General features: G+C 41.7%; 1 protein-coding gene across 1 annotated transcript in view; it reads right to left on the reverse strand.

Annotated features, from left to right (window-relative positions):
- Nucleotides 1-26,771, reverse strand: part of st6galnac5a (ST6 (alpha-N-acetyl-neuraminyl-2,3-beta-galactosyl-1,3)-N-acetylgalactosaminide alpha-2,6-sialyltransferase 5a) — a 57,468-nt gene that overhangs the window by 15,217 nt on the left and 15,480 nt on the right. The window contains exon 3 of the mRNA XM_036596633.1: nt 3,278-3,690. Coding sequence (XP_036452526.1) covers nt 3,278-3,690 — 413 coding nt within the window. The remainder of the gene's footprint in view (nt 1-3,277; nt 3,691-26,771) is intronic.

Consider the following 26,771-nt stretch of genomic DNA (forward strand, 5'->3'; position numbering starts at 1 on the left):
ATTTTCCTTTAAAAAGCAGTGAATTGAATTATAGGAAAGTCACCAGGTAGACCACCAGAACTGCCCCCATCAGATAAACAGCACTGAAAGCTTTCATCTTTGAGAGAGAGGAGAAAATCAAGCTGCTTCAGATCTGAAAACATCCACAGGTGTCTCTGTCCATCCTTCCACTGTGAGAACACGACTCAACGCTGTGGGTCTGAAAGGATGTGTAGCTGTCAAGAAGAACCTCACTGAGAAAAGGAGACGGACACATCAAACAAAGAAGCTGAACGATGAACTGACCACCCCAGAGTCCAGACCTCAACATCACTGAATGTGTTTGATTACTTCAGAAAATGATCAACCAGCTTCTAAGACTGAACTTTGGAGGTGTGTCTGCAGATTCTTTGAGGAACTGAAAGTCTCCTGAAAAGAGTGGAAGCTGGAATGAAGGTAAAGAGTGACACACTGGACACTGGAAAAAATATGTAATATTTATTTGTTAAGGCTTCTGTGTAATTTTCTGTTAAATATATGTTCTGAAAATGCGCACTCTGTAATCTCTGACTACATGGTGGCAATATAATGGACACTTTAAAAGCAAAAGGAGTAATCAAGCCTGCACCCTGACCCTAACCCAAAATCAATACAGTACATCTGTGAACAGCATGATAGAGTGAGTACATAATGAATAAATAAGTAAATCAAAATACAGCCGCAGAACTTTGGCATTATTTTGGATTCGCTGGAGACTTCAGCTTAATGTGAGAATCTTAAATCCCTCAGAAATTGATTTCCCCTGTGATAGCCCCAGCGCCTCAGTTCAAATAGGCTGAAGCTACTCTGTGTGCTCATAACTCAGAAATGAGAATGACCTCAGCACACTTCACTCTAGGGCCCCAATCTACGTATTTCTCTTCCTCACATTTTCCTCTTTTCTCTTCAAATAAAACAGGTCACTGATTTCGCCGCTACAGTTTTGGTGAGCTGGTGAAAAGTGGAAACTGAGGCTCGGGAAGTGGAGACAACTACATAGATCAGAAAAGCAAGAATATAGAAAAAGAACTCAAAAATATATGAATATTGAGGGTCAGACAGGGGTGATGCCACAACTCCAAAAGTGGTGGGGTAAAACTTACTGACTGGCTGACAAAAACAAGCCTTTTTCATTACCTGCGTTTTTCATTTGCTTCGGTTGGCTTCACGCTACAACGGCTAAAATGGACTAAATTGCACATGCAGGTGTTTGTTTATTGATCAGAAATTTTGCAGGAAAACAAGCAATCATGTCAGGGGTCGGCAACATGTGGCTCCGGAGCGACTTGCGATACTTTTACTGCCCTGTTGTGGCTCCACAGCAGAATCAGATTTGTAGGTAATAATAAAATAATCCTCCTTTACAGTAAAATAAAGCTCTGCTGATCGTTCAACACAGTTTAACAATAAATGGTCTTAAACTCTGGAGTTAACGTAGAACTGCTAATTCACCCTTTAACCCTGAAGATAAGAACAGACTGCTGGTCACCATAGCAACACAGACAATCTTGCCTAGCTAGTAGCAAACGAAACGGCAAAGAGAGAGATTTAAGATGAACATCGATAATTCGGAGACGAATGGACTTATTTGCATTTATAATCACTCCAGCTGGTTTCCTGATACATTTAATCTGCAACGAGAAACTGACAAACACTAACAAATCATGAGGCTGAAGTCGCTTCTTATTCGCCAGCTTCTTGTTCAAATTTTCTCGTTCCACCTTAAATGGTGCAGCAGTTACAATGGTGGCACCTCAGGCACCATTTAAGGTGGAACGAGAAAATTTGAACGAGAAGCTGGCGAATGAGAAGCGACTTCAGCCTCATAAAAAGTCAACGTTTTACAAGAACCAAACCTGGCAGATGTGCAAGCGAATGAGTTTGACTATCTGTCTGTTTGCGATTGTATGTTATCAGTTTAGGCAGAGTTGCGATGGAAGTGGTGGGTGGTCGTCCTAGTACTTTGAAAAGTGGTGTGTCGAATGCCCACTCACCCCGTAGTTCCAGTGGCCAGATTTACCAAAAACTGTCTAAAGAAATAAGATCTTCTTTAATGTGCTTTGTGTTCATAAACACTCATTAAATGTTATTCTTCAAGGTTATTCTTGCCCTTTCTCTAAGAACAAGTGATTTTTCTCTTACATATTTTTTTAAAGCTAATTAAAGCTTTAATAGTCTCACACTCAGTCTGAGACTGAATGAGTTCACAAGGTAAATGCTCCAAAACTGTGAGTTGACCATTTATCTACCATGGCTTACGATGTGCCTGGCATCATCCACTTGGAAGCTGCTGAAGGCTGGAAATTTAATAGGGATTTTAAAACAGAATTCCACAAATTACTGCATGATTGTGTCATCATTCAGAGTGGTTTGGTGTGAAACGCTCTGTTCTAGAGAAACTTACAGAGTCAGAACTGTTCACAGTGGTGGTGATAGGAACCAGACGTCCACCTCTAAAAGCTCCCTCACAGAAAGGTATTACATTAAGTGGTTATAAAAACATTGCCTGATGTCTGAGACACTGTTTTTCATCTATTCATGGTGGAGGGGTACATGCATATATAAATGTAGGTTCACTGGTGGTTTTGGATAATAAACAAAATGGCTATATTTGTGTGGTAGCCATAGTGACCCCTGGTTCCTATCACCACCACTGTAAAGAAGTCTGAGTCTCTACAATCAACCATTTCACACTAAACCACTCTAAATGACTTTGCATCTCAGTGACTAAATTATGCAGACATTTGAAAAAATCAGCGGAATTCCCTGTTAAGCACTGATGGCCGTAGGGCCGCAGTGGTGACCGCACACTAATTAACGCCTATAAAATGTCCGAAAAGTCATGGGCATGTGAAAGCTGAGTTGCTGTGATTGCTCTGCACTACTATCGTCTCTGGTATGATATGAGCAGATGATTAATCTACATAAAATTGACTAAATTAACCACTGTCTTTACAAATCTGCTGAATTCATTTGCTCAGAGGGAACTGAGATTGAACTGAGATTAAATAGTATAACAGGATGTAAAATGAATATTGCCGTGTTACATAATAAACAACCTCAGAGCTTGCATAAAAAAATAATTAAGACCTAAGAGAATACATGAGAACTTGTTTTTTTTCAAGAATTGATTATAGGAACATTCTTTTGAACTACACAGTGTTTTCGTTTTTTTCTTTTTTGAATCCAGCCCCAGTTTAGCCGTGCAAAAGACCACCCACCATCTCAGCTCGTCAGAAGAATTTTAATCACACCCCACCTGTCTTTGCCCGTCTCTCTCTTGAAGAGGTCATCGAACTGCAGCATCTTCTGCCAGGAGATGATGTAGACCTTGAGCTTGGGCAGCACCTGGTTCATGAGGCGCAGGTTGTTGTAGACTAATCCCTTGCCGTCTCGCCTCATGTAGCTGCTGGGGCCCCAGAAAATGAAGACGGTGTCCTGGCTGGAGTTCAGCAGCTCGTGGCGGCTGCGAAGGACCCGCTGCATGCTGGAGTGCGCGATGACCCTCAGGCTGGTGCGGCGGCCCACGTCCTGTGCGAAGCCACGGCCGGTGGGCGCGTCGTTCATGCGGATGACGCACTCTGCCTGGTCGATCTCCTGGCCCCGCCCTCCGCCCGTCAGGTGACCGGAGCTGGTGACCAGCGCACAGCTTCCACAGTGCATCTTCAGGGGCTGTGGGGAAAAGAGCCACAGGTCAGAGAGTGGCCAGCTTCAAATTTAAATAAGAATATTTTTAACAATTATTATATGATGTTAACTACAAATTCATTTAAGCTAGACCCAGAGGGCCCATGAGCAGAGGTAGTGCTAATCTAGCTAGCTAATTACACTCGATGGTAGTTAGTGAGGGTGTCTGTTATCTAGTTTAATGGAATTGGCAGTTAGTGTTCTCCTTCAAGCGTGTTGAGCTGTCCAATAATGTTACTATAGTGGCAGCTCACATTCAGCCACCTTGCTTGGTAGTACTGTGTGATAAGGGGAGACCTGACTAGCAACTGGAACTGAGAGAGAAAAATTAGTAGAACTCCAATAAAATGGCACAGATGAAATACAGGTATTACATTTGCAAATGCCCATTAAAGTTGCATGATATGGGGACAAAATGTGATGCTCAATAAAGCTGTTTTACGTCATGATGATGGTATAAGAAGCTTTCTCTATGTTGCAAATCAAAAACCTCACCTTAGATAACCCCTGTGCACAACAAGGTACCTGTCTCTCTGAGACAACTGCCTTTATTAGAATAAGAGCCACAAGTGAGGTAGCTACAGCTGTTCCAGTTTCTCAAACAATACTATGGCAGCACACATCACAGGCAGAACATCTTGTAAGGGAGGAAAATAAATGTACCCAAATAGCAGACAAGAATTCAAGGGCTCAGTTGGTCTGTCATTACCTTCTTACCTTGAATTGTAGGTAGTTTCAATTTTAGGCCCGTGAGTGGGTTTTTAGCAGCGACCAGCCAGCAATAACGACACTATAATATCCCGGACAAAAGGTACATTTATCACGCTTTTTGTTAGTAAACTCAGACGTTCCTTGAGCGGCCGAGACCCAGTTTCGTAAATCCTTGACACCGGGGGATTTAACAAGAGACTCTGCCCTTTCTCCACACCTCCTCATTCATACCAAGCACTATTTCACCATCCATTCTTTATGCCTCTCCATGAATTATTCCAAGCCCACGTAAAAAGTACAATTGGTATTCAGGTGATGATAAGGGCACTTCCCTTTCACCCTGCCTCGTAATACAGATAAAGAAGGAAGGGGGTGTTTTTCTGGGATAAAGGCCTGTATCCGCTGCTCAAGGAAGTCTTGCATTTATTGCAAATTTTCCCTTCCCAATCCCGCCGTTCCGCTGCTTAAATCAATGATATGCAAAGAGCCCATACAAAGCTGTGTAATTTGTCCTGGATGGCGGCATCTGCTCTGAGAGAAATAATAATAACAAATGGCGCTGGTGCACTCAGCGGCCCGCGGGCGCCACCGCGGCATTTGCATGCGTTCCTGGTTTTGGCATCCGCGCCTCTGTTTCTCTTGTTAATGGAATCCGTCGGCCCCCCTCCGGGTCACCGGAGGCCCGGGCGCTGCTCCACTGACATAATGTTTAATGAAGCCACGAGTTAATGAGGTCCTGGTGGCCCCATGTGAGCTTCCCATGTCTCTTCAAGCACTCCCTTCAACATTCCAGCCAGCCGTGACAAAAAATAGCAAGGCTTCCGCCGAGAAATCCAGGGACAGATGCGCGGCTGAGCTCTGGAGAGCCGTTCTGTTCAGGTGTTGAGAGTAACAGAGCCTCCTGAATGAGGACACCAATCAACGAGCCAGTCAGTCATCACCTTCCATATATATGTGCTGGGCAGGGAGGGAGCAGCCTGAGGATATGCTTTAACAACATGAGCACATTTCCAGAGGCTCAACCAACCTGCAAGAACCAAATCAGTCATATCTGTGCTCTGCACGAGGGTGGAGGACAAAGATGGAGTAGACGTTTTTTTTTTTTTTTTACCCCCTCTCCCAGCGGAATCGGAGCCATTGGCGGCGGCAGGGCTTGTCCTTCACGCGCTGAGGAACATGTTGCGGAGAGGGGCAGAGATGCTGGCAGCAGGCTTGAGAAAACATCATCTCTGGCCTAACAAACAGATTAACCTTGGGGAAAGGGCATGAGCGCAGCAGGGGCTAGCAGTGGGGTGGGCATGGTGGGTTCTTCCACTGCGGTTGGAGGGTAACCTTATCAAATAACATATCAGCCCAACTCCGCTTAGGGGCCGACCCGAATTGAGACGAGTACGTGGCCTGTACAAGGTCTAGCATTCCATTTTGTAACTCGTACCTGGTCACGTCTGTGGTCAAAGGTGAGGGACCAATGCAGCATCAGTGCCAAACCATTAAAGCAACAGTTAGTTAGACGTTTGTCTGCAAAGCAAAATCCCTTGAATTAACGCCTACAGTGTTCATTTTACACCAACGTTCAAAATTATGGAATTACTGTATATAGAACATTTTTTGCAGCTCATGTATGAAGTGATTCTATTATGGTGCTCATGCTCTACAACTTTATCGATTTCAATTAATTAGTAGGAAGCTGTAAAACAATTAAGAAATGTCATGTGTCCACAATGATGAGATGATTCTGAAATTACTGAGGAAGCTGTAGAACACTGAGAATGAATTTCTACTGAATGCTACATTTCGAGTGCTCGTATTTGGAAAGTGGTGATCAAATCTCAGGCAAATAACTTTCAGAAATTTCTGTAAACACATAATTATGGTTGCACATTGCAAAGCAACCTTATTATATTATTATTCTTCTCTTTTACTCGTTTTTCTGCCGGATTTTGCCGCATAACTCGTCCTGCAGTTTTCAAGATATCAACACCATTCCAGACTACCCGGTCTGAATGTGTGATTCAGGCTTATATACAGCTTTTTGATCGGATGCACAGTTTTTGTGCAGCAATGGAATTTTGTGGATTTTTTTCACATAGGAAAGAATGGAGTGCAAAAGTTCTGGTTCTTTCTTGTGCCACGATGATACAAATATACTAACACCCACACTCAATACACCACACACTCCACAAATACACTCAACACACCACACACACACACCACACACTCCACACATAACACACCAAACACACCACACAAATACACTCACCACACACACACACACCACACACTCCACACATAACACACCAAACACAAACACTTTTAAGGTAGCAGTGTATTTAAGGTGGCACTGGATTTAAGGTGGCAGGAGATTTAAGGTGGTAGTGGAGTTAAGGTGGAATTGGATTTAAGGTAGCAGGAAATTTAAGGTGGCAATTGGTGGTTGCTATGGCCTTAGCAACCACATAGCAACCACATCTGATATCAGAGCAAGCACCGTAGATAAAGAAATAAGTAAAATGTTAGCATGGTTTCTCACCTGGTTTTTAGGAAACCAAACAGACTAAACTAAGCTAGCCAAATCATGCCACTAAAATAATATAAAAGTCAAAGTCATCAGATGAAAAGATGCATTAAATGTTAACACTTCCAGGACTTCAGCAAATGGGAAAGTGCAGCTCAGCTGTATGTTAAAGCATAGTAGAATGAAACTTTTAAATTATGAAATACACACTTGTGATTGCTTTATTTCACAACTATTCAATAACAAAAGTGAAGAAGAAAACGCACAACATTCCCACACTCCATTGTATTTCCTTCAACGTCTTGCTCGCAAAAATTCCGTTGGCAAAATGGAATCTCTTTTTGTTCTGCAACAACAAATGCTTATCATCACAGAAAAGCAATCACAGATGTTTTCCATTCCATCATGGTTTACTTTAAAGACTGCTGCTCTGTGGTTCGGTGCTTTTCAATTTACATCTTACAAAAACACAAAAGCAGCTTTGGTAAGACATCAACATAAAACAATTCAAACGAAAAGTGTTAACACTGAAAATGTCACTTTACAGAGCAGTGTCTTCTTAAACAATGCAGTGATGCACATTCCTTTTTTCGTCTTTCAGATTCCAGTTAGAGAACCAAGGACAGAAATTGTTTATGTGCTGGCGTTTATTGCAGGGATGGTTGTCATGGTTAGACCTACAAACCACAGCAAATGCTGCCAACAATATTCAAAACTTCTTTCTTTTTCAGCCTGTCTCCTGTCCATCAGTAGTCATGGGGTTCATGCACTCGTTGGACACAGCAAATTTAAGTTCACTGTGCCCGTTGGATGGGTTTACAAGCTGATTCGTCCTTCCTCGTCTTGCTCAACAGTTAAAATCATATCTGCTTTGCCCAATAAAGCACAATAAAGGAGAAATAAGAAACAAAGGCAGACACCTCTGTGACACTTTTGCCTTTAAACCAGTTCTTTCTACTGGCAATAAACTTCATGCACACGCCTGCTACTGAGGTGCTGCGTTGCCTGCAGCGTTGCTGGTGTAAAGGGCTACTCTGGTTTAAAGTTATGTAGAATTTTCTATATTTCTGCGTAAATTTTACCTAAAACTTCAAGAGTTTTTCACCGAAGTCCTAATAGTACATAAAGAGATGCAGCAATAACTGCAACTAAAAGTGCTGCACATCAGCTTGGTGGAATTTTAACCCATTCCTCCGTACAAAACAGCTTCAACTCTGTTATGTTGGTGGGTTTCCTCCCATAAACTGCTGCTTCAGGTCCTTCCACATTTCTATAGGATTAAGGTCAGGGCTTTGACTTGGTCATTCTAAAACATTAGCTTTATACTTCATTAACCATTCTTCGGTAGAACGACTTGTGTGCTTAGGGTCATTGTCTTGCTGCATGACCCACGTTCTCTTGAGTTCCAGCTCACAAACAGATGTCCTTACATTTTCCGTCAGAATTTGCTGGTATAATTCAGAGTTCATGTTCCATCAATGATGGTAAGGCCACATTCAGCAAAACAGGCCCAAACCATGATACTACTACCACCGTGTTTCACAGATGGGATAAGGTTTTAATGCTGGAATGCAGTGTTTTCCTTCTCCAAAGATAACACTTCTCATTTAAACCAAAAAGATCTATTTTGGTCTAAAAGGTTCCTTTGTAAACTCAGGGGCCAATTACACGCCTTGCTCTTGGTGTAGTCTTTGTTGGTCGACCACTCCTGGGGAACGTAACAGTGGTCTTGAATTGACTATGGATTGGTGGAGTCTAAACTCTTTAGAGATGGTTTTGTAACGTTTTTCAGCCTGATGAGCAGCAAAAACTCTTCTTCTGAGGTCCTTCTGAGGTTTGTGCCATGATGCACTTCCACAAACATGTGTTGTAAAGATCAGACTGTGATAGATCCCTGTTCTTTAAATAATACAGGGCGGTCACTCACACCTGATTGCCATCCCATTGATTGAAAACACTTGACTCTAATTTCACCTTCAAATTATCTGCTAATCCTAAAGGTTCACATACTTTTGCCACTCACAGATCTGTAATATTGGATCATTTTCCTCAATAAATAAATGACCAAATCTAATATTTAGTTTAATTTGGTTCTCTTTATCTACTTTTAGGACTTGTGTGAAAATCTGATGAAGTTTTAGGTCAAATTTATGCAGAAATATAGAAAATTCTGAAGTTTTCACAAACTTTCAAGCACCACTGTAGGAGCATGCTGCAAGCAGCACTCAACGGCCCAGTTGCCGGTACTGGCCTGAGTGATCTAAGCTGGTCAAGCTCATGTTTAGTGTGTCTTGGTGGCAGGGCTGTTTGTGGTTTGCTGTATTTGGGCTAATCACTCGATCTATGGTATGGCATCATTCCAATAGTCACTGTCACACTGGAAAATCTTCCACTCCTACAAGGAACTATTTTATACAGTGTACAAGATTCTGTCTACATACACCATTACCCATGTATCCCCTGTTTTATATCTTGATGTAGATGTGTCCTGCTCACTGCATAATGTTCAACTTTGGTGACCTGCCGGGCCCTCATCCCATCATACCTCATTCATTATGATTCATGTTTAAACACACACCAACAAGGAAGAACTTGGCACAAGGCCGGTGCAATGAGCGAACCCTGCAAAGGTAATATTATGTTTGATGAAATTTTCCTTCAATGACAATTCCAGGTCCTTAGTCCTCAAGGATGATAGCTATTCTGTCTCTGAGGTTGTTTTCTTGCCACTGTCACCTCTGGTTTGTAGCTCTGAGGCGGGACATTGTGTAAGGCAAATTTCTGACAAGAACACTGCAAAATGAATTTTGTTTCTTATACTGTTCCTTAGCACAGCAGTATTAACACCACTGAGCTATTCTGTAACAGCTTGAGGTCACGAAGGTCAAGTCCATTTTCTGTATAATTACACCACTGAGTAGGATGAAAAGTTGAATAAACACAAAGACACCATTTGGTTTGCACCCATTTTGAGGAGGAAATGAATGGAGGAAAAGCCTGAATGAGAAACACTGAAAGCGAAGAACGCAGGGCGCCCCTATGAATAATCGCCATGCAGTGGCACGACCCAGTAAGATCTGCTGTAGCGTACAAGACATTTACGCTGTTTAATTATCCTGGCACGTTATTTAGCGAGCAAACGCTGAAACACATGCTAAGAAATACAGAAACGACACAAAGGGAGCGCTTGAGTGTAAACGCTCCGAGGTGTTTCCGAGAAGAGTGGGGGGAAAAAAAAGGCAAATATTGTTTTCAAATGCGCTATTGAGGGGAAATCAAATTGCATTTGCATTATGGGAGGAAAGGGGCTTAGGGGCATAGTCGATTAAGAGCCCTGCTGGGAGAGCTCTCTCGCTCGCTCTCGCTCTACTTCTCTCTCTTTCTCTCTTTCCCTGCCAGCCTGCTGATCGGAGATGCCCACAGAGCAGCGATACAGCGAGCTAATAAAGGTGAACCGTTTGGGCGTGCCAACCTTACCAAAAACCGAGCACCAATTAGCCAAATCCCTTCGGCCTCCCATCATCCTGCTTTGATGGCAGCTGCTGCATGTTCCGACTGTAAGCTCTTAATTAGACAAAAAGCTTTTTCTTCCACCTCGTCTTGTCGAAGATCTTCCCTAAAAAGAAGCAGGGCCCAATTATCCAGGGCCGAGAGGAACGGCGCATGACCCAAAGATGGTTAATTAAAAGGAGTCTGCAAGGGGTTGGAAGGACTTTTGTGGAGTCGGGGTCTGGGATAAAGAGATGGGAGAGGTTTGTGTAGGTCAGGTGAGAGCTGGGCTGACTCGTGGACCCCCGAGAAGGAGGGTTTGATCTAGGTCTGCGGTTACGCAGAGGGAACTGGAGAAGAGGGGGCGTGAAGCTTGGAAAGGTAACAGCGTCCCTAAAGTCTGATTTTTCTTCCGACAGTGTCTCTCACCTGCAAACTAAACTCAGTCAAGGAGCTGACTCTAATTTCAAACTGTCTGGCAGGTCTGATGCTCATCTCGTCTCCCTCTCGCTTAAGTGCTGCATCAAATGTTGGTCTTGGGTAGCTTCTGGTAAGCAACACGACACACTGCAGTAGTGCATCTCATGGGGACTGCAGTGTTATCCAAGAGTGCTGCAGCGCTATCCTACCCACTAACGCTCCTCAATTACGCATCAGGCAGCCTTTACACGTCTCTTGGCTGATTCGCTCAGCTTTAAAGCAAAGGCATAACCAGAACTCGTACAGTGGGGTAGGCAGGTCTGTCAAAGTGAGTTTTGGTTGTAAATGTGTTAGAGAAAGAGAAGAGGGCAGTGATGGACAGTAAAAATAAACTGCAGGCCAGTCATGTTCTTCAACACCAACCTCAACAAACCTCCCTCTTGGACCTCATTTTGTTCACAGGGGTATTGTCAGGCTGAAACAGGGGGTCTTCCCCAAACTACTGCCACAAAGTTGGAACCACATGATTCTCTAGAATTTCACTGTATGCAGTGGCCTTAGCCCAAACCATAAAAAACAGCTCCAGACTGATTATTCCACCTCCACCAAACTCAGCAGTTGACGCTATGCACATGGAAAAGTGTTGCCACAACTTTGACAACATGGTGGTCTGGACATACCCAGTAATTTATGGTAGGACACTTGTTAGTGAAAAATAACTCCAGCATTACAAAAAGAATTTATGTCTTGTGTCATTCAGATAAAGAAACTACAGTAAGCAACATTCCCTTTTCTATATTATGGAATGGACCTTTGCATTTGTTTGGTTTTCTGACAGTTAATCTAGGCTTTGTTAATATTAATTTAACTTAAAGTTAACACTTGTTTGTCCAATCAGAGCATGAACAAACTATTAATTTAGTTAAAACTGTAAATTCATTATACTCATAGTTATGCTTATATTACACTGCTGATACTCAGTTATGCTTATATTCATTGTGTTGTAACTACCTCCTATCACTTAGTGCAATACCTGCTCTCACGTAAATACAACAAATCTGTTTTATATGTGATGTAAATATGCAATAGATATACTTTTATTCCTACTAATACCCAATATATATCTGTTATTATTCCTATTTTATTTCTGCCTAATATATGTAAGTTTTTGTGCAATTATATTTCTTGCTACTGTAACACTGCAATTTCCCTTTGGGATCAACAAAGTTCTATCTATTAATCTATCTATCTATCTATCTATCTACATATATATCTATTATAGCTTTAGAAATGTAATAGCTAACAATGTTTCTATAAAGTTGTTCAGTTCAGTGACATTAAGTAGGCTAGCCAACTAACTAGTGCTACATGCTAATAACATTAGCCAGTGAAGTGTAGGTTAGCCAGGTATGTTAGCCGCTTCCTTTACGTTTGAAATTTTTTTGACTGCCTGCTCAAAAACTGCCAGGAAAGAATCACCTAATCTTTTAAACATAGTAGAGCATCGCTCTCCACGATGTTAAACCTTCACCAGCGTCCAATACCAGTTATCTGTAGAGTTAGCTCATTAGCTCATCTGAAGAGGCAGCTTACATTACTCACCTGACAAAATACTGATTTTCATTCAACTCCTATGCGTACCCGAATATCAAAAATTAGAATGCAGATTCCTGCTAATTACATCATTGAATAACCTGCAATCCCTTGAATAATGTGCTAAATGCTTAGCTATAAACTATATTTCCTTTGATGACAGTTAAAAAGCCAAAAATGGCCAGGCGGTTTTAATGGACTCCTGTCAATGTTGCATTTGGGCTCTCTCCTGGAAAAACATGTCAGTGCAGTTGGTCAGGAAGTGACCTTGCCTCCAGCCCCTGTCTGTTTTGCAAGTGGCAGCTCTAGCCTCTTCCTCTCCAACTCAATCTGTGAGGTGCAGGGACTCGGCTCAACTTCATGTGGCAGGCTCATTGTCTCCACAGCGGGAGTAGGAAGAGAGAGCGAGAGGGAGGAGGAGAGGCAGAAAGGCGAAGACACTCCCTGTCGAGATGACTGCCGCACTGCAAACTCAGGGCTCATGTGGCTGGAGAGACCAGTTATGGGCGGCTACAGACGATTCCTGGCCATTAAAGCCCAGTGCACGTGCGTCTAACGAGACAAGATGGTCTTATACCGTTTTAAAAGCAGTTTGATCAGTGTGAACTTGAGGTCTGTGAGGGACTGTTTTTCAGTCCCACTCCCGCCCGCTCCCGCAAGATTTCACCCCGCTCCTGCAGAAAATCGTAATCATCTGTCCCGCCCACAATGAAATGTTTTGGCCCGCTCCTGCTCGCACAGTTCGGTCAAGGTGAACTGACATCCAATATCTGACACAGTCCAGTCACAAATAGTGAATAGTGATTTCTGGTGTTTTGCTGGGCAGCTGTGGCCGTCGGACTGAAAGCTCTGCCTAAAGCTGTAAACTACAAGAATTTGCGTGTTGTTTACGTGATCATCTGCTTCGCAACTCTTTAGAATGACTTCATTTATTTTAACTGTTTTACTGTTATTTTATATTGTTTACATTTATGATTTAGTGATTGTTCTAGTTTATTTAGGCTATTCATTCATTGGCCGGATTTCTCTTCATGCGTTCCTGTCCCACTCCTGCCTGCAGTGTGCTGGTTTCCCACCCACTCCTTCACACAACACCGAAAATTAGTCCCGTGCTGCAAGATATTTTGGTGAGTCCAGAGGGAATCCCAAGGGAGTGCAGACCTCTAGCTTGAACTCTCTAGTTTAAAACTCTGGATGTCAGTGGTTCAACTTAAAAAGTTGAACGTTCATAGCTAATCAACACACATCAAGCTTACAACACATTAGAGAAATCTGCAGAATGTTTGATGGGAGAGAGAGGAGCTCTAAAGATCATGCCTCATTGAACGAGTGAAAGTTATAGTAATAAAATCACTAAAGCCAATGCCATCTGGATTAGAGTAACAGGTAAGAAAGTGCTATAGGTAGGTAAAAAAGCATAAATAACATCAGTGACAGCAGCATAGACCACCATAGGGGAATGTCTTTTTATGGACAGACTGGTTCCACATCGACAAATGGGCCCACTATCAGCTTACCTCTTCAACCTGTATGCAGAACATATAATGAGAGAAGCAGGACTGGAAGAAGGTGATGGAAAGTTCAGGATTTGTCCATCATCCACGATATCCCATTATCGCCCTATCGCCTAGGCTAAGGTTTGAGTACTAACGATATCCACAATTCGCTCAGGTATGTCAGATTAGGGTGGGAGATCTCCAGGACAGGACTGGGCTCCCGTGATCTACAGCATTGCTGCAGACGTGATGTTATTTCTGGTAACACTAACACTTAATTATTTCCCAGTCAGACGAGTATTTTTGAGCCCTGATTTCCCAAAAGAGCGTTTTAAAAAGAATGTGAGATTTCTGAGGCTCTCTGTAACTCTCTCTGGTCTACACTCTAAATTCTCTGTAACTGCCCTCATTAGAATAGGCTGAACAGCTCTGCAAGCTAACAGGTCTAACAGGCTTCTCCAATAATAAAGCAGGCTTTATGTTTTGATCTTTGCTGAAGGATTCACTATAAAATCTACAAATTTGAAAAAATGTAACCTGAATGGCAGGCTACAAGTCTAAAATGTTCGCTGCTGTCGGAAGAAAACCTCGTATCTCCATTTTTGTCGTTTTCCGATTTTTGACAGAATTTGAAAATGACTTGGAAAAAAGTCCGGTTCCATTGACTTACATTAAAAGTAAAGTAGATTTTTTTCCTTCTCCTGTAAAGTTACCATTTTGGAGATATGAGGTTTTCTTACAACAACAGCGAAATAAACTACTGCTAGTTTGGTGCTAGCATAACATAAGGAAACCCTTAGGGGTGCTAGCATTATGCTAGAGGTGTTTATTGAATAAAAAAGACTGCTTTGGTGGCACATTTTCATGATGTTCTGACTAACATTATGTGATTCTGAGTGTAAACAAAACTTAAAAAGAAAAAAAAAGACTTTTTTAGTACATACTTAGACATTTCAAGCAATTTGTTAGCAAGCAGCTGGCAGAAAGACATGTCAGACAGTAGGTCTAGTAGAAATTCACATTTTTTATGTTGTGAAAAGATAAACTACTTGGAAACAAACGAGGGGCTCACTTTGACACAAAAAACATAGGAGGTAAAATCACTGGTCAGCAGGATAATATCAGTCTTGTCCACAATACATAAGACAATTTAAAGAGAAAGACTGACTGGAAGGAAGGACACCAGACCAAAGTAAGTGAAAATGTATATTCAATGTTTCAGAAGCTGTTGTGTGAAACCATTAGTGTGGGTAGCATATCTTAAAACGTTGCCTACAACATTCTAAAGCCCCACAGTCTCGTCTCAGCGGATGAGTATGAGCAGGGCTTAACAAGAATATCTCTCTGAGGAATCCGCATCCCAGCCCAGCTTTGGAAGCCTGTGATGGGCCACAATGATAACAAGCTCTCCTCAGGGGGATAAAAAGCAGTGCCAAGGGAGGCGATAGAGAAAAGGGGGTGTAAGGGGGTGGCGATTGCATCAAAATGAGCGAGGAGCAGGGGATTGAGAGAGCGTGTGTATTGAGTGGGAGTCGGCAAAAAATAGGGCAGAATCCTTAGCATGACAAGATTTCAGAGGGATTCTGTGGAGAGCTTTGAGTGGCAATTTCTCTTAGTGGCAATTCAGGTAGAAAGAGCAAATGGATGGAGGTGAAGAGGAAAGGACGTCTTATTACTTCATCTTACTGGGAAATGCTAGGGGTCTCTTTTCCCTGAAGCAGGCTCGCAGAAATATCTGAAGGTTCGTTCGCCATTCTCCCTCTTTCATACGTCTATACTGTGTCCCAGCAGGAGCGCAAACTGATGGTCATTATACTGTGTTCCAAATCATTATGCAAGAGATATATCAATAGGATTTCAGTATAATGAGCATTTACGTTTTGTTTTTGTGTGTTTGTTTGTTTCTCAAACTGCTGTTGTTGGAACAAAACCTCCAAAATGATACCTTTACAGGAGAAGGAAAAAACATGCTCTATTTTTAATGTAAGTCAATGGAACCAGATGTCTTTCCAAGTCATTTTTGGGACACTTCTGTTGGTCCATTCATCATGAAATTTACATACAATGTAAAAAAAAACGGGTACTTTTAAATTATGTCAAAAAATGGACATACAAGGTAGATAACTGGTGTTTAGGTAACGGGTGTTAATCTCAGACAGGTTTGTTCATTAGTTTGCCAGGTGATCTTGATTAAAGTGGAAACTTAAACAGGTTGTTCCACATTATTACGCAAGTCACAGTTCTCATGCAATATGGGTAGAAAGAAAGATCTCTCTGAAGACGAAAAGCGTGAAATAGTGCAATATCTTGCAAAAAGGCTAAAAACAACTGATATTTCACGAAAACTGAAGAGAGAGGTCACCAAACTGTGAAAAGATATGTGAGAAATTCAGAGCATGGGTGAATTACGGTCAGATAAAGGCTTATTAAGGAAAGTTTCTGTCAGACGAATTAATCGTATTAAAAGAGCAGCTATGAAAACGCCACTGTTGAGCAGCAAACAGGTGCTTAAAGCTGCTGGTGTCTCTGGAGTCTCAAGAACCTCTTGATGCAGGATCCTCCACAGGGTCGCAACTGTGCATAAAGCTGTATCTCAGCCACCCCTAAGCAAGGCTCACAAAGAGAAATGTTTGCAGTGGGCTTACAAATACATGAAGACTAATTTTCAAACAGTGGTATTCACCGGTAAATGCCGTGCCACACTAGATCCAGGTCCAGATGGATGTAGTTCTGGATGGTTGGTGAATGGCCACTCTGTTCCAACAAGACTGCGACGTCAGCAAGGGGCTGGCGAAGTGATGATTTGGGCCAGAATATTGGGAAGTGAGATGATAGGTCCATTTAGGGTCCCTGAGGGTGTTAAAATGACCTCTGCAACATATGTAGAGTTCCAAACCAACCATTTTCTGCCGTGGTATAGAAAGAAGACTCATGCCTCCGAAATAAGATCATTTTCATGCAGGACAATGCACCATCCCATACTGTGAAAAACACCATTGACTGCGTGGCTGCTATGGGCATAAAAGGAGAAAATAATCATGGTGTGGCCACCATTATCCCCTGACCTCAATCCCATCCTTAGAAGGAAGATCTATGAGGGTGGGCATCAGGATACCTCGAAACAGCAGCTCTGGGAGGCAATACTGGCATCTTCAAATGAAGCACAGGCAGAAACTATACATGGATTTATAAGTTCAACTTGATCTGTAAATATAATTTTGGTTTGTTTTTACTTGTTTTTATCTTTCGAAAAATGATCTGTCCATAAAGCAAATATGACCGATTTCTGTTTGAAATGATATGAATGTCATTATGACCCAGTGAATGTTTTCAAAAATTGCATTCTGCATAATATATGGAACAATATATTCTGTGTTCTTTTCAAAATATCAATAAAGCACTTGCCAGTATCATTACTTCCACTTGCAACAACATCCACATTGTGATATAATTGTGGAGGATAAAGAAATCCTTACACATATTGACTGTTCAGGAAAAACAAACAAAAATGGCGCATGCATAATAATTTGGAACATGGTGTCCATTAGAGCTGCACAATTAATCATAAAATGCTTAAAATGTGATGATTATTCTCACTCTCAAGGCTCGATGTACTAAGCCTTTGGAGCCAGTTTCAGAAGCAAATCAAGAGCATGTTATGAGCGAGTGTTATTAGCTAAGTCTAAACAAGCGGTCTGAGCTCCTCTGCCTCCTGCATGTGCATTCAAATGAGGGCCACACAAAATGGGGGAGGTTCACGCGAAACATGGGTGGAAATGTTGAAAGTGTGGATTGTCTCCATGCGTAAGAGTTTTAAAAAGGTGCTGCTGAGAACAGACACAGCCTAAGCAAAGACCAACGGAATAACATCCTTAAACATCATTAGATTTTGTACTGTTTTAACTATGAACTGGCATAAAAGAATGGTCACAGCACTGGCTGCTGTTACAACAAACCTGCATCACCATAAGAAGCTTTTAAAAGAATTAAATACGTATTTATTTGGTTTTGTAGGAATAAAAATACACATATTTATTCGTGTTCATAGGCCGATTGTAAACACAAAAGAAAAAGCAATTTAAGGAATTCTGACTTTTTATAGTGAAGCATCTCATGGAACGTGAAGGCTGCACATTCTCCAAACAAGGGGGAGCCAATAGCGGTCAAATAACCTTAAATGCTTATTAAGATGCAAAAAATCTATACTTGAGGCACACTATCGTAATAATAATTTATCATTTCTCATATCGTCATTGTGACATCCAACAGCTTTATCAAAAGCTGGCAAGTGCTGACTGGACCTTTATCATTTATGTAAATGAACTGATTGTAAATGTTCTGATTGGCTGCCTTGTATTCTCCCTCATACAAAAAGCAGTTCAGCCTGAAACACTTCTTACAACTTCAGCATGAATGGGCGGAGCTTAACTGCTACAGTCTACAGTTATGTGCAGAAGTTTTGGCGCCCCGATCAAAAGACGTTTTGTTGATTTTCTAAGTGAAAATAAGTGAACACATCTTCTACAGAGAACACAATTCTGCACATTTAAATACACAATTACTGCTTGCTTGCTGAATTTAACATACTGGGAAGAAAAATAAAACATAAAATGTGGCCTGTGCAAAATTATGGCACATTTTATATCGTATGTTTGTTTTTTCATGCACTGAATTTTGTTTTTTCATGCACTGAATTTTGCAGAATATTTTGCAGAAAATGTCATATTTAGGTTTGTTCCCTATAGAGGATATGTGCATTTATTTTCACTTAGAAAAACAAGAGAAAATGTCACTTGACAGGGGGTGCAACCTTTGGCATACAACTGTATAGACCAGTGGTCTCCAACCCTGGTCCCAAGCTACCTTCCTGCAGAGTTTACCCCACCCCTTTCTTAACTCTAATACATCTGATCCAGCCAATCAGGGACTTGGGAAGAGGTTGATTAGCTGGAGCAGATGTGGCAAACTGTGGTTGGCACTAGGCTCTGCAGTAAGGTAGTTCACCAGGACCAGGGGTGGACACCACTGGTATAGACTGTATGGACTGCGAAGTGAAGGATATGTTTTGAAATAAAAAAGCTGTGTTTACATACCAGATCAAACTCTTATTAAAAAAGTGTGGAAAATTCAGTTTTTCATTATATGGGCTTTTTAAAATATGCGTGGATCAGCTCTGATCCCAGAAACTAGAGAGACAGTATGCAATGCATTGCTATGGAGGAGAGCACAGGCACACAACCCTGAAGGCAAAAGGCTTTAACTCCAATGATCAGTCACACTCACACCGCCACTGCATCCATTACAGGCACTGTACACACACACACACACACACACACATGCTGTGCCAGTCATTTACTTCACAACTCTTTATCTGATAATGATAATGATCCTGGCTCCTGCGATGCCGTATGCTGCAAAGCGGATCTCGCAGTGATAATGGCCTGATGGTCCACAGCTTTTTCCTTTGTGGACTTATTGATAGCTCTCTTACATTGATTTCTCACTTTTTTCTATGAGACACACCTCTGACATTTCCCTCCATCCACCCACTCTGGCCTGCCAACAAACAGCGCGACCACTCATGTGGTCTGAGTAAAACTGACAATGATGGCCGTCTGGAGCAACAGCTTTTTAAGTAACAAGTGCATGAATAATATATAGCGGATTTGATTATGAATGAGCGCTATACATTAATAATCAACACATATTAAATTTACATCATTCAGATACACAGCCTGATGGCGGTTCATTCATTTCTAGGTCAAACTAGGCCACGGCTGCAAAATGATGGACTCAAATGATAAAGAAATGACATGCTAAAAACACATATAGACTCACACTGGCAGTATGAAAAAGACCGAGACCTTCATTTATTTAATTTCCAGTCAAAATGTGCATTACATACAAATTATTCATTTTCAAGAGATATTTCTATTTTTTAGATAATCAACAAGCATGGAAGGGGTGAAAGTCAAAGGAAAATAAGCAAGTTTCCAAAACTGTTCATAAAATGATTAAAAGCTACAGAGAAAATGAGACTCCTAACAACCACCTGGAAGACCTGGTCGACACCAAAACTGCCCCCATCAGATAAACAGCACTTAAAGCTTTCATCTCTGAGAGAGAGGAGAAAATCAAGCTGCTTCAGATCTGAAAACATCCACAGGTGTTTCTGTCCATCCTTCCACTGTGAGAAGACGACTCAGCGCTGTGGGTCTGAAAGGACGTGTAGCTGTCAAGAAGAACCTCACTGAGAAAAGGAGACGGACACATCAAACAAAGAAGCTTTGAACATTGTCCAGAGCATCGCAGGTCCAGTTTAGATGCTTGCGTGCCCTTTGTAGGCTATTTCAAAGGTGGACAGGGGTTAGTGTGGGGTTCTGACCTGTCTGCGGTTATGCAGTCTTATACACAGCAGGGCGTGATGCACTGTGTATTGTGACACATTCCTCTTATAACCATCATTTATGTGACTTGGGCCACAGTAGCCCTTCTGTTGGTTCGGACCAGATAGAATAGCCTTCGTTACCCTCACAAAACGATGAGCCTTAGGCACTCAACACTCTGCCGCCCGTACATGGTTTGTCCCTCCTCTGACCACTGTCATCAGGTATTCACTACTGCTGACCGGAAGCATCCCACAAGCCATAACAAGATGCTCTGACCCAGTCATCTGGCCATAACGATTTGGACCTTGTTAAAGTCGCTCCAGTCTGCATGCCTGCCCATTTCTTCCACATTCAACACGTCCACTACTAGAATCGAAAGTCTAATATATCCTAGACCTCGACATGCGCCACTGTTATGAGATAATCAATGTTATTCGCTTCATCTGTGAGTGGTCACAATGTTTTGGCTCATTGTTGCACTCAGTTTTTTGACAATTTTGCCTTAGGGGTACTTAGGATATTTCAGGCAAGCGGCCACATGCCGCCTTTTTTGCCAGAAAGTTCGGCACATTCATTTTTTCAGTCTTGAAGCTTGAATGCTGAAGGAACTGCCAGTTTGTGAGCTCTGCACAACCAGGTTAAATTTCCTGGCTTAAAACTTATGACAACTTTGAATAACGTAGGACGTTGCGATTTTGATACAAACCGATTAATCATTCAGGCCTTGATAACACTGCTGGAGATGAGACCCTACTAGCCCATCCTGGGGGTTTAGTCGTTTAAGTGGCATAATCAGAAGACTTGCCATTTCTGGCTCGCCTCCCTCATCTCGGAGACAGCCGTCAGCGACAACACTGATCCTGAATTACTGTCAACTCCCAGCGGGGCTCTGAATATGCATAAGAATGGGAGATAATGCTCAGTTTGTACAATAGCGCTCATGAAGTCCCAGACAATAGACTGTCAAGGGTGTTTGAGACCAAACCATTGTTAAGACGCTTTATACTGTCATGTTGTAAGCGCCACCGAGAGCTGCTGACAGCACCTACCATCCGCGGGCTCATTAGGGGGTGAAGAGTTGTGGGCAAAGCGGGTGAATGCCTTTGAGAACATCACTTCTATTTGGGTTTTCTCTGCTCGGAGAACGAGAAAAAAACGTGAAGCTGTTTCGGGAGCGCCACTTGTTGAACCCAAAGGGAATAATGCTAGATAAACAGATATAAAAATGATTCTCCGCCAGCGAGAGAAGGCAGTGTGATTAAAATTGCACTGCTTGAAATAGTCGAGGTCTCCCAATGGCCATAACTTATCGCACTGCAATAGCTGTAACTCATCGCCATCCCCTAAGTGTAAAAAAGTGATTTGGAGCAGCTCCAGAGCAATACAGCTTTGGCAGAGCTTTAATTAATAGCCTCTACATGCAATATGCCGCTAATCTCTTGGGAAATGCAATCGGCATACAAACTTATCACAGCCAAATTACATAGAAAACACAAATAATAGCTTGATCATTCCTTTTTTCTGCGCCAATGACAGCCTCATCAATCACACCTAAACAGCTGAATAATGCCGCCGGCCCTACAAACACATCGGGGGTAAAGAAAAGCATTACTGAACAGCACTCATCTGTGGCTTTTCCACCTCACAGTTTCTCATTAAGGAAAACCCCCTGCAATCTGCTCAGTTTATCTGCTCTATATGGCCACAGAACCGGTCAGAAGTTTGGACACATCTACAGACATGTTTTCCTTACCTTTCAGACATCAAAACAATGAGACAACAAATAGACAATCAGGCAGAAATCTTTTTAGACTCTTCAATGTAGCCTCTCTTTGCTTTGATACAACTCAACATGCTCTTGATGTTCCTCAAGCAGCTTCATGGGGTACTTTTCCAACCGGCTTTGAAGAAGATACATCTATTTTTCAAATGGTGAACAAAAAAGCTGACATTAGCTAATGAACATATCCTGGAGATTTCAAAAAAATGTTTTTTTTGTTTGTTCAGAAACAAATTCATTGGCCTTAACGTCACTATCTACATTTGTCTTAGAAACAATGACCAAGCATTTAGACTTTGACTGTTATCACAATAAATTATTAACATCACTAACAGTTTTAACACATTTTCCGAGTTTGACCCTCCAATTCGTGGCAGGCAGGCTGAAGCCCAGCTGCAGTGTGCTGTATGTAGTTATGAGAGAATCTACCACTGTAGTCCTATCATTAAAATACAGCTTCTAAATGTATTTTAAGCAAAACCTTCAGTACCTTCCAACAACCAGCAGCAAAGTAACAAAAGCAACGGCAAAGTGGAGCACTAATTCCCCTCGGGAGCCTCCACTGTAATATAATATCTTTTTTTATAATGTACTTTTCATAAGCTCACTGTGCTTTACAGACAGGTGATAAAGCTTAACTTTAATAGAAGAAACAGTGTCTGTGTTAATTTAAACTCATGTAAGACAATGACACGTCAAATTAAAAAGATAAATATCAAATAGATAAAGAATTTTAATTAAACGCTAAGTTATAGAGATATGTGAGCACTGAGCTTGACTGTCAAATTAAAGGTGGAATTGAGTTCCACAGTTGAGAAGCAGAATAACTGAAAGAGTCTCTCCATGTCTAAGATCTCACGCTGGAACATAAACAGGCAGACATTCTGTGATGTAAGCAGTGATTTAAGGTCATTTAGAGCCTTAAAAACTAGAAGCAGAACCTGAAAGATACAGGCAGTCAGTGCAGTGTCTAATCGGGACTGATATGATGCTGATATGATGATGATAGTGCTGCTGAATTTTGTACAAGTTATAAAGGATGTATTGTTTTTGTTGGAAGTCCAGTAAGAAGATCATTACAGTGATCAACTCTGCTGGAACAAATGCATGAACAAGTTTCTTTGTGTCGCTCTGAGATGGAAAAGGCCGAACTTTAGTGATATTTCTCAAATGATACTTTAGTGACTGAAAATCTTGTAACAAGAATCCATGAGCTGAACGAACAATAGTGAGAGCAAGAGGCTACAATCACAGAGGAGCTGAACCATATATATAATAAGCTACTAAGGCAAAAAATAAGTCACCTTATGTGTTTAAGGTGGTGATTTTTGTCCGGGGAGCTTGTGAATAAAAATCGCTTCGCCTCCAGGCAAGAATTGCTTCTAGAACTAAATGCAGGTCTTTCACAACCAATTTCTGAAAGAAACTCCGCAGGGAAGCGATTTTTATTCATAAGTCGTGAAACACGTCGGTGGTCCCTGTCCGTCATTTTCATCTTTCAGCCACAATTCTGATGAGAATTTCCTGTAGACTGCGATTTTTGTCACTGCTGGTGACCTGTATGACCATACGTTTCAATACACCTGCAAATTCAGCTACTTCCTTCACACTGTGGACTTTGGCCTCCCAAATGCAGTCGCTCCTTTTTGCCAATCATTAACATCTGCTTTGCGACCGAGGTTTCCACACATCGAACGAGACACTCACTGCACTGTACCACCTTTTCTCAATCTATGAATCCTGTTACACACCCCGCAGGTATTTATAGCCCGATCATCTTTGTGCAACGTCAACTGCAGGAGCCTGAAGTTACTACCACCTTAAACACGCAAGGTGACTAATTTTTTGTCTGGGGAGCTTAAAAGTGTCTGCCAAATGCCATAAATATAGGTTGAAACATGCAGCCACTGTTGCTCTCACTGGACATCAGGTCAAATTTGAGCAAATGAATCATGACTGATTACTTTTATATCTTTAACATTTTCAAAAACATCCAATCAGGTGTGTCCACATTTCTGACTTATACTCAACATCTGTAACCTCAAAAATTTCTACTGAAAATCTCATAATCATTCTTGATGCTCCTCTGGCAGGATTTCTCCACCCCTAAGGCTAAAATGCTTCCGGCATGCCAGAGATTACCCACGAAACACATGAAAAATCACTATTCTGAACACACCTCGCGTTTAAAATCATCCCCCGCCATGCTTTGGGCAGAAGTGGATGAATTTAGCGCATGATGGCCATGGCGAGAGAGCGATTATTCTGACGAGGGAGCGCTTATCGAAAGAGAATGAAGCGGTGCGTCTGGAATTGCTTCCCCACGCCCCATGCCGGATGCCCCTGGGCTGCCTTTTGCTTGGCAGAGGAGGGCTCCTCTGATGTTTGTGCTGTGGAGCTGGACGTGCTAGACTGGCATACAAAAGCCTGGCTCTACAGGGGTGTTTCATCAGAGCGCACCAGGATTTCAGAGGGTTCACTAAGAACAACTTCAAAAGTGCTAATCTACAGCATTAGCATGGGTTAAGTTGAGCTGGTGAGCTGCAGTGACTCAAAAAAACAGCACTGCTCGTATATATTCTTCACACAGCTACAAGTTAACTTCTGTAGTCCCTTTCAACGAAATATGTCATATGAAATGTCATAGCCTTCAAGATCTTTTGAAATTAGTTTGAAAAATTAATTTGTGCAATTTCTCCCTACCCCTAAAATTGTGATCGGGGTGAGGCATGTTTGGTGTCTGAAGTTTGCCTCTTTAGTTTGGTACTGAAGCTTCAAAGCTAAGGTGGCTAATAAGCAATGGAAGAGTATACCCCACCAATTAGCACTGTGCAAACCGCATGCTTAAATAATAATAATAATAAAAATAAATCTTTATTTAAATAGTGAAGTCACCGGCTCGTGGCCTGGTCATACTCCGCTGTCATTGCGTAAAGTCCCCAGCTCATGGCCCGGTCAAACTCCGCTGTCATCGCATGAAGTCCCCAGCTCATGGCCTGGTCATACTCCGCTGTCATGGCGTAAAGTCTCCAGCTCATGGCCTGGTCATACTCCGCTGTCATGGCGTAAAGTCTCCAGCTCATGGCCCAGTCAAACTCTGACTCCGCAGTCAGGGTGCAAAGTCCTCAGCTTGGGGCCTAGTCAAACTCCACTGTCACTGTGAGAAGTCACCAACTCACAGCCCAGTCAAACTCCACTATCGCAGTGAAAAGTGCTCTGGCTCCCAGGCCCAGTCAAACTCCAGCGTCACAGTGCGAAGTCACTAGCTTGCAGCCCAGCTTGCAGCTTGCAGTGAAAAGTGTCTTGGCTTGGTTAAGTTATCTAAAATAAACTTACTGATGTAGTTTTTAACACTGTATGACACACTGTTATCTAGGGGTGACCAATATGACAATATTTTATCATTATCGTGATAAATCATCTCACAATTATATTTTCTGATCATATTATATGATCTTGATATTGCCAGTACTTAACGAACACTGACTAACTTAGTGCAGTGCAGTTTGTCAAACACTAAATAAAATCATTGAAGGTTTATTACATATTTTATACGTTGAGTACGGGTTCTATTTTGTCTGTTCCAACTTATTCAATCTCAGAAAAACGAAATATCACAATGCATATTGTGTATTGTGAAAATGTCTTTATTATATCATGATATAATATTTTTGCCATACTGCCAATCCCTAATGTTGTCTAAAAAAAATGGAAAAAAGCACAAACATCAAAAATAAAAGCTTCTTCTTTTTACACCCTCATCCACAAAAATGCATATTCCTTCACTGTCTGGCTCATAACTAGAAACGGTCAGCTCAAATAACAGAATAATAGCCCAGAGCTTTCAGGGCTGATTAGTGACTGTTTGTTCACTGCAGTCTGCACTTAGAGATATAAGATACAACAGTGAATGAGTTTTCCAGTCTGAGGCTGAGACACCCTGCCATTCTGGTAATTGACAAAGGGCAAAAGCAGTCGGAAATGACTCCCTGTGTACTGTGAAGGTGGCTGTGCTTATTTAAATATACAGACATCTAAACTTACCCTTCAGGGGAATTGAAACTTACTGCACCATTAAATGAACAGGATGTAAACAAAGTCACTCAGAGTGGTTTAATGTGAAGCGTGCTACTCTAGAGAAACGTACAGAGTCCACAGTCATGGTGATAAGAAGACACTAGACATCCAAAAAGTTTAATGCACCTGAAAGCTACTTTCCTGAAACTTATTACACAATAATATTGAGATCTTTAATAAGCTGCATAGGGAGTAGAGAGCCATTTGAGATTGAGCCTTTGTTTACATCTTAATGATCTAAATGACTGTCCAATAATATAGAGCCTGATATATCAGTTGACTGAAAATATGGACCGATATCAGGAACCAGAGGTTCTAATAAGGCGGCAATATTTAGCAACTTTTTGTTGTTGCAGCATCATCAGCATTCCCGATAAACTAACAGGAAAACAGGTTAAACTTGATCCAAACCTAACCTTTACCATGAGAATAGCATGTTATAGCAAACAAAAAACCTTTTTTATGGTGAGAACTGATTCTGGGTAGCGCCGCCCCCAGCTCTACAATATTTATATTATTAAGAACGAGAGTTTCTGCTCTTTATTTGAGTTTAAGTGTGACATTTAGGACTGGACAACAACATATGTTTAGACAAA

The sequence above is a fragment of the Colossoma macropomum genome, unplaced genomic scaffold (assembly GCF_904425465.1).
Source record: "Colossoma macropomum unplaced genomic scaffold, Colossoma_macropomum, whole genome shotgun sequence".
Classification (NCBI taxonomy): Eukaryota; Metazoa; Chordata; class Actinopteri; order Characiformes; family Serrasalmidae; genus Colossoma; species Colossoma macropomum.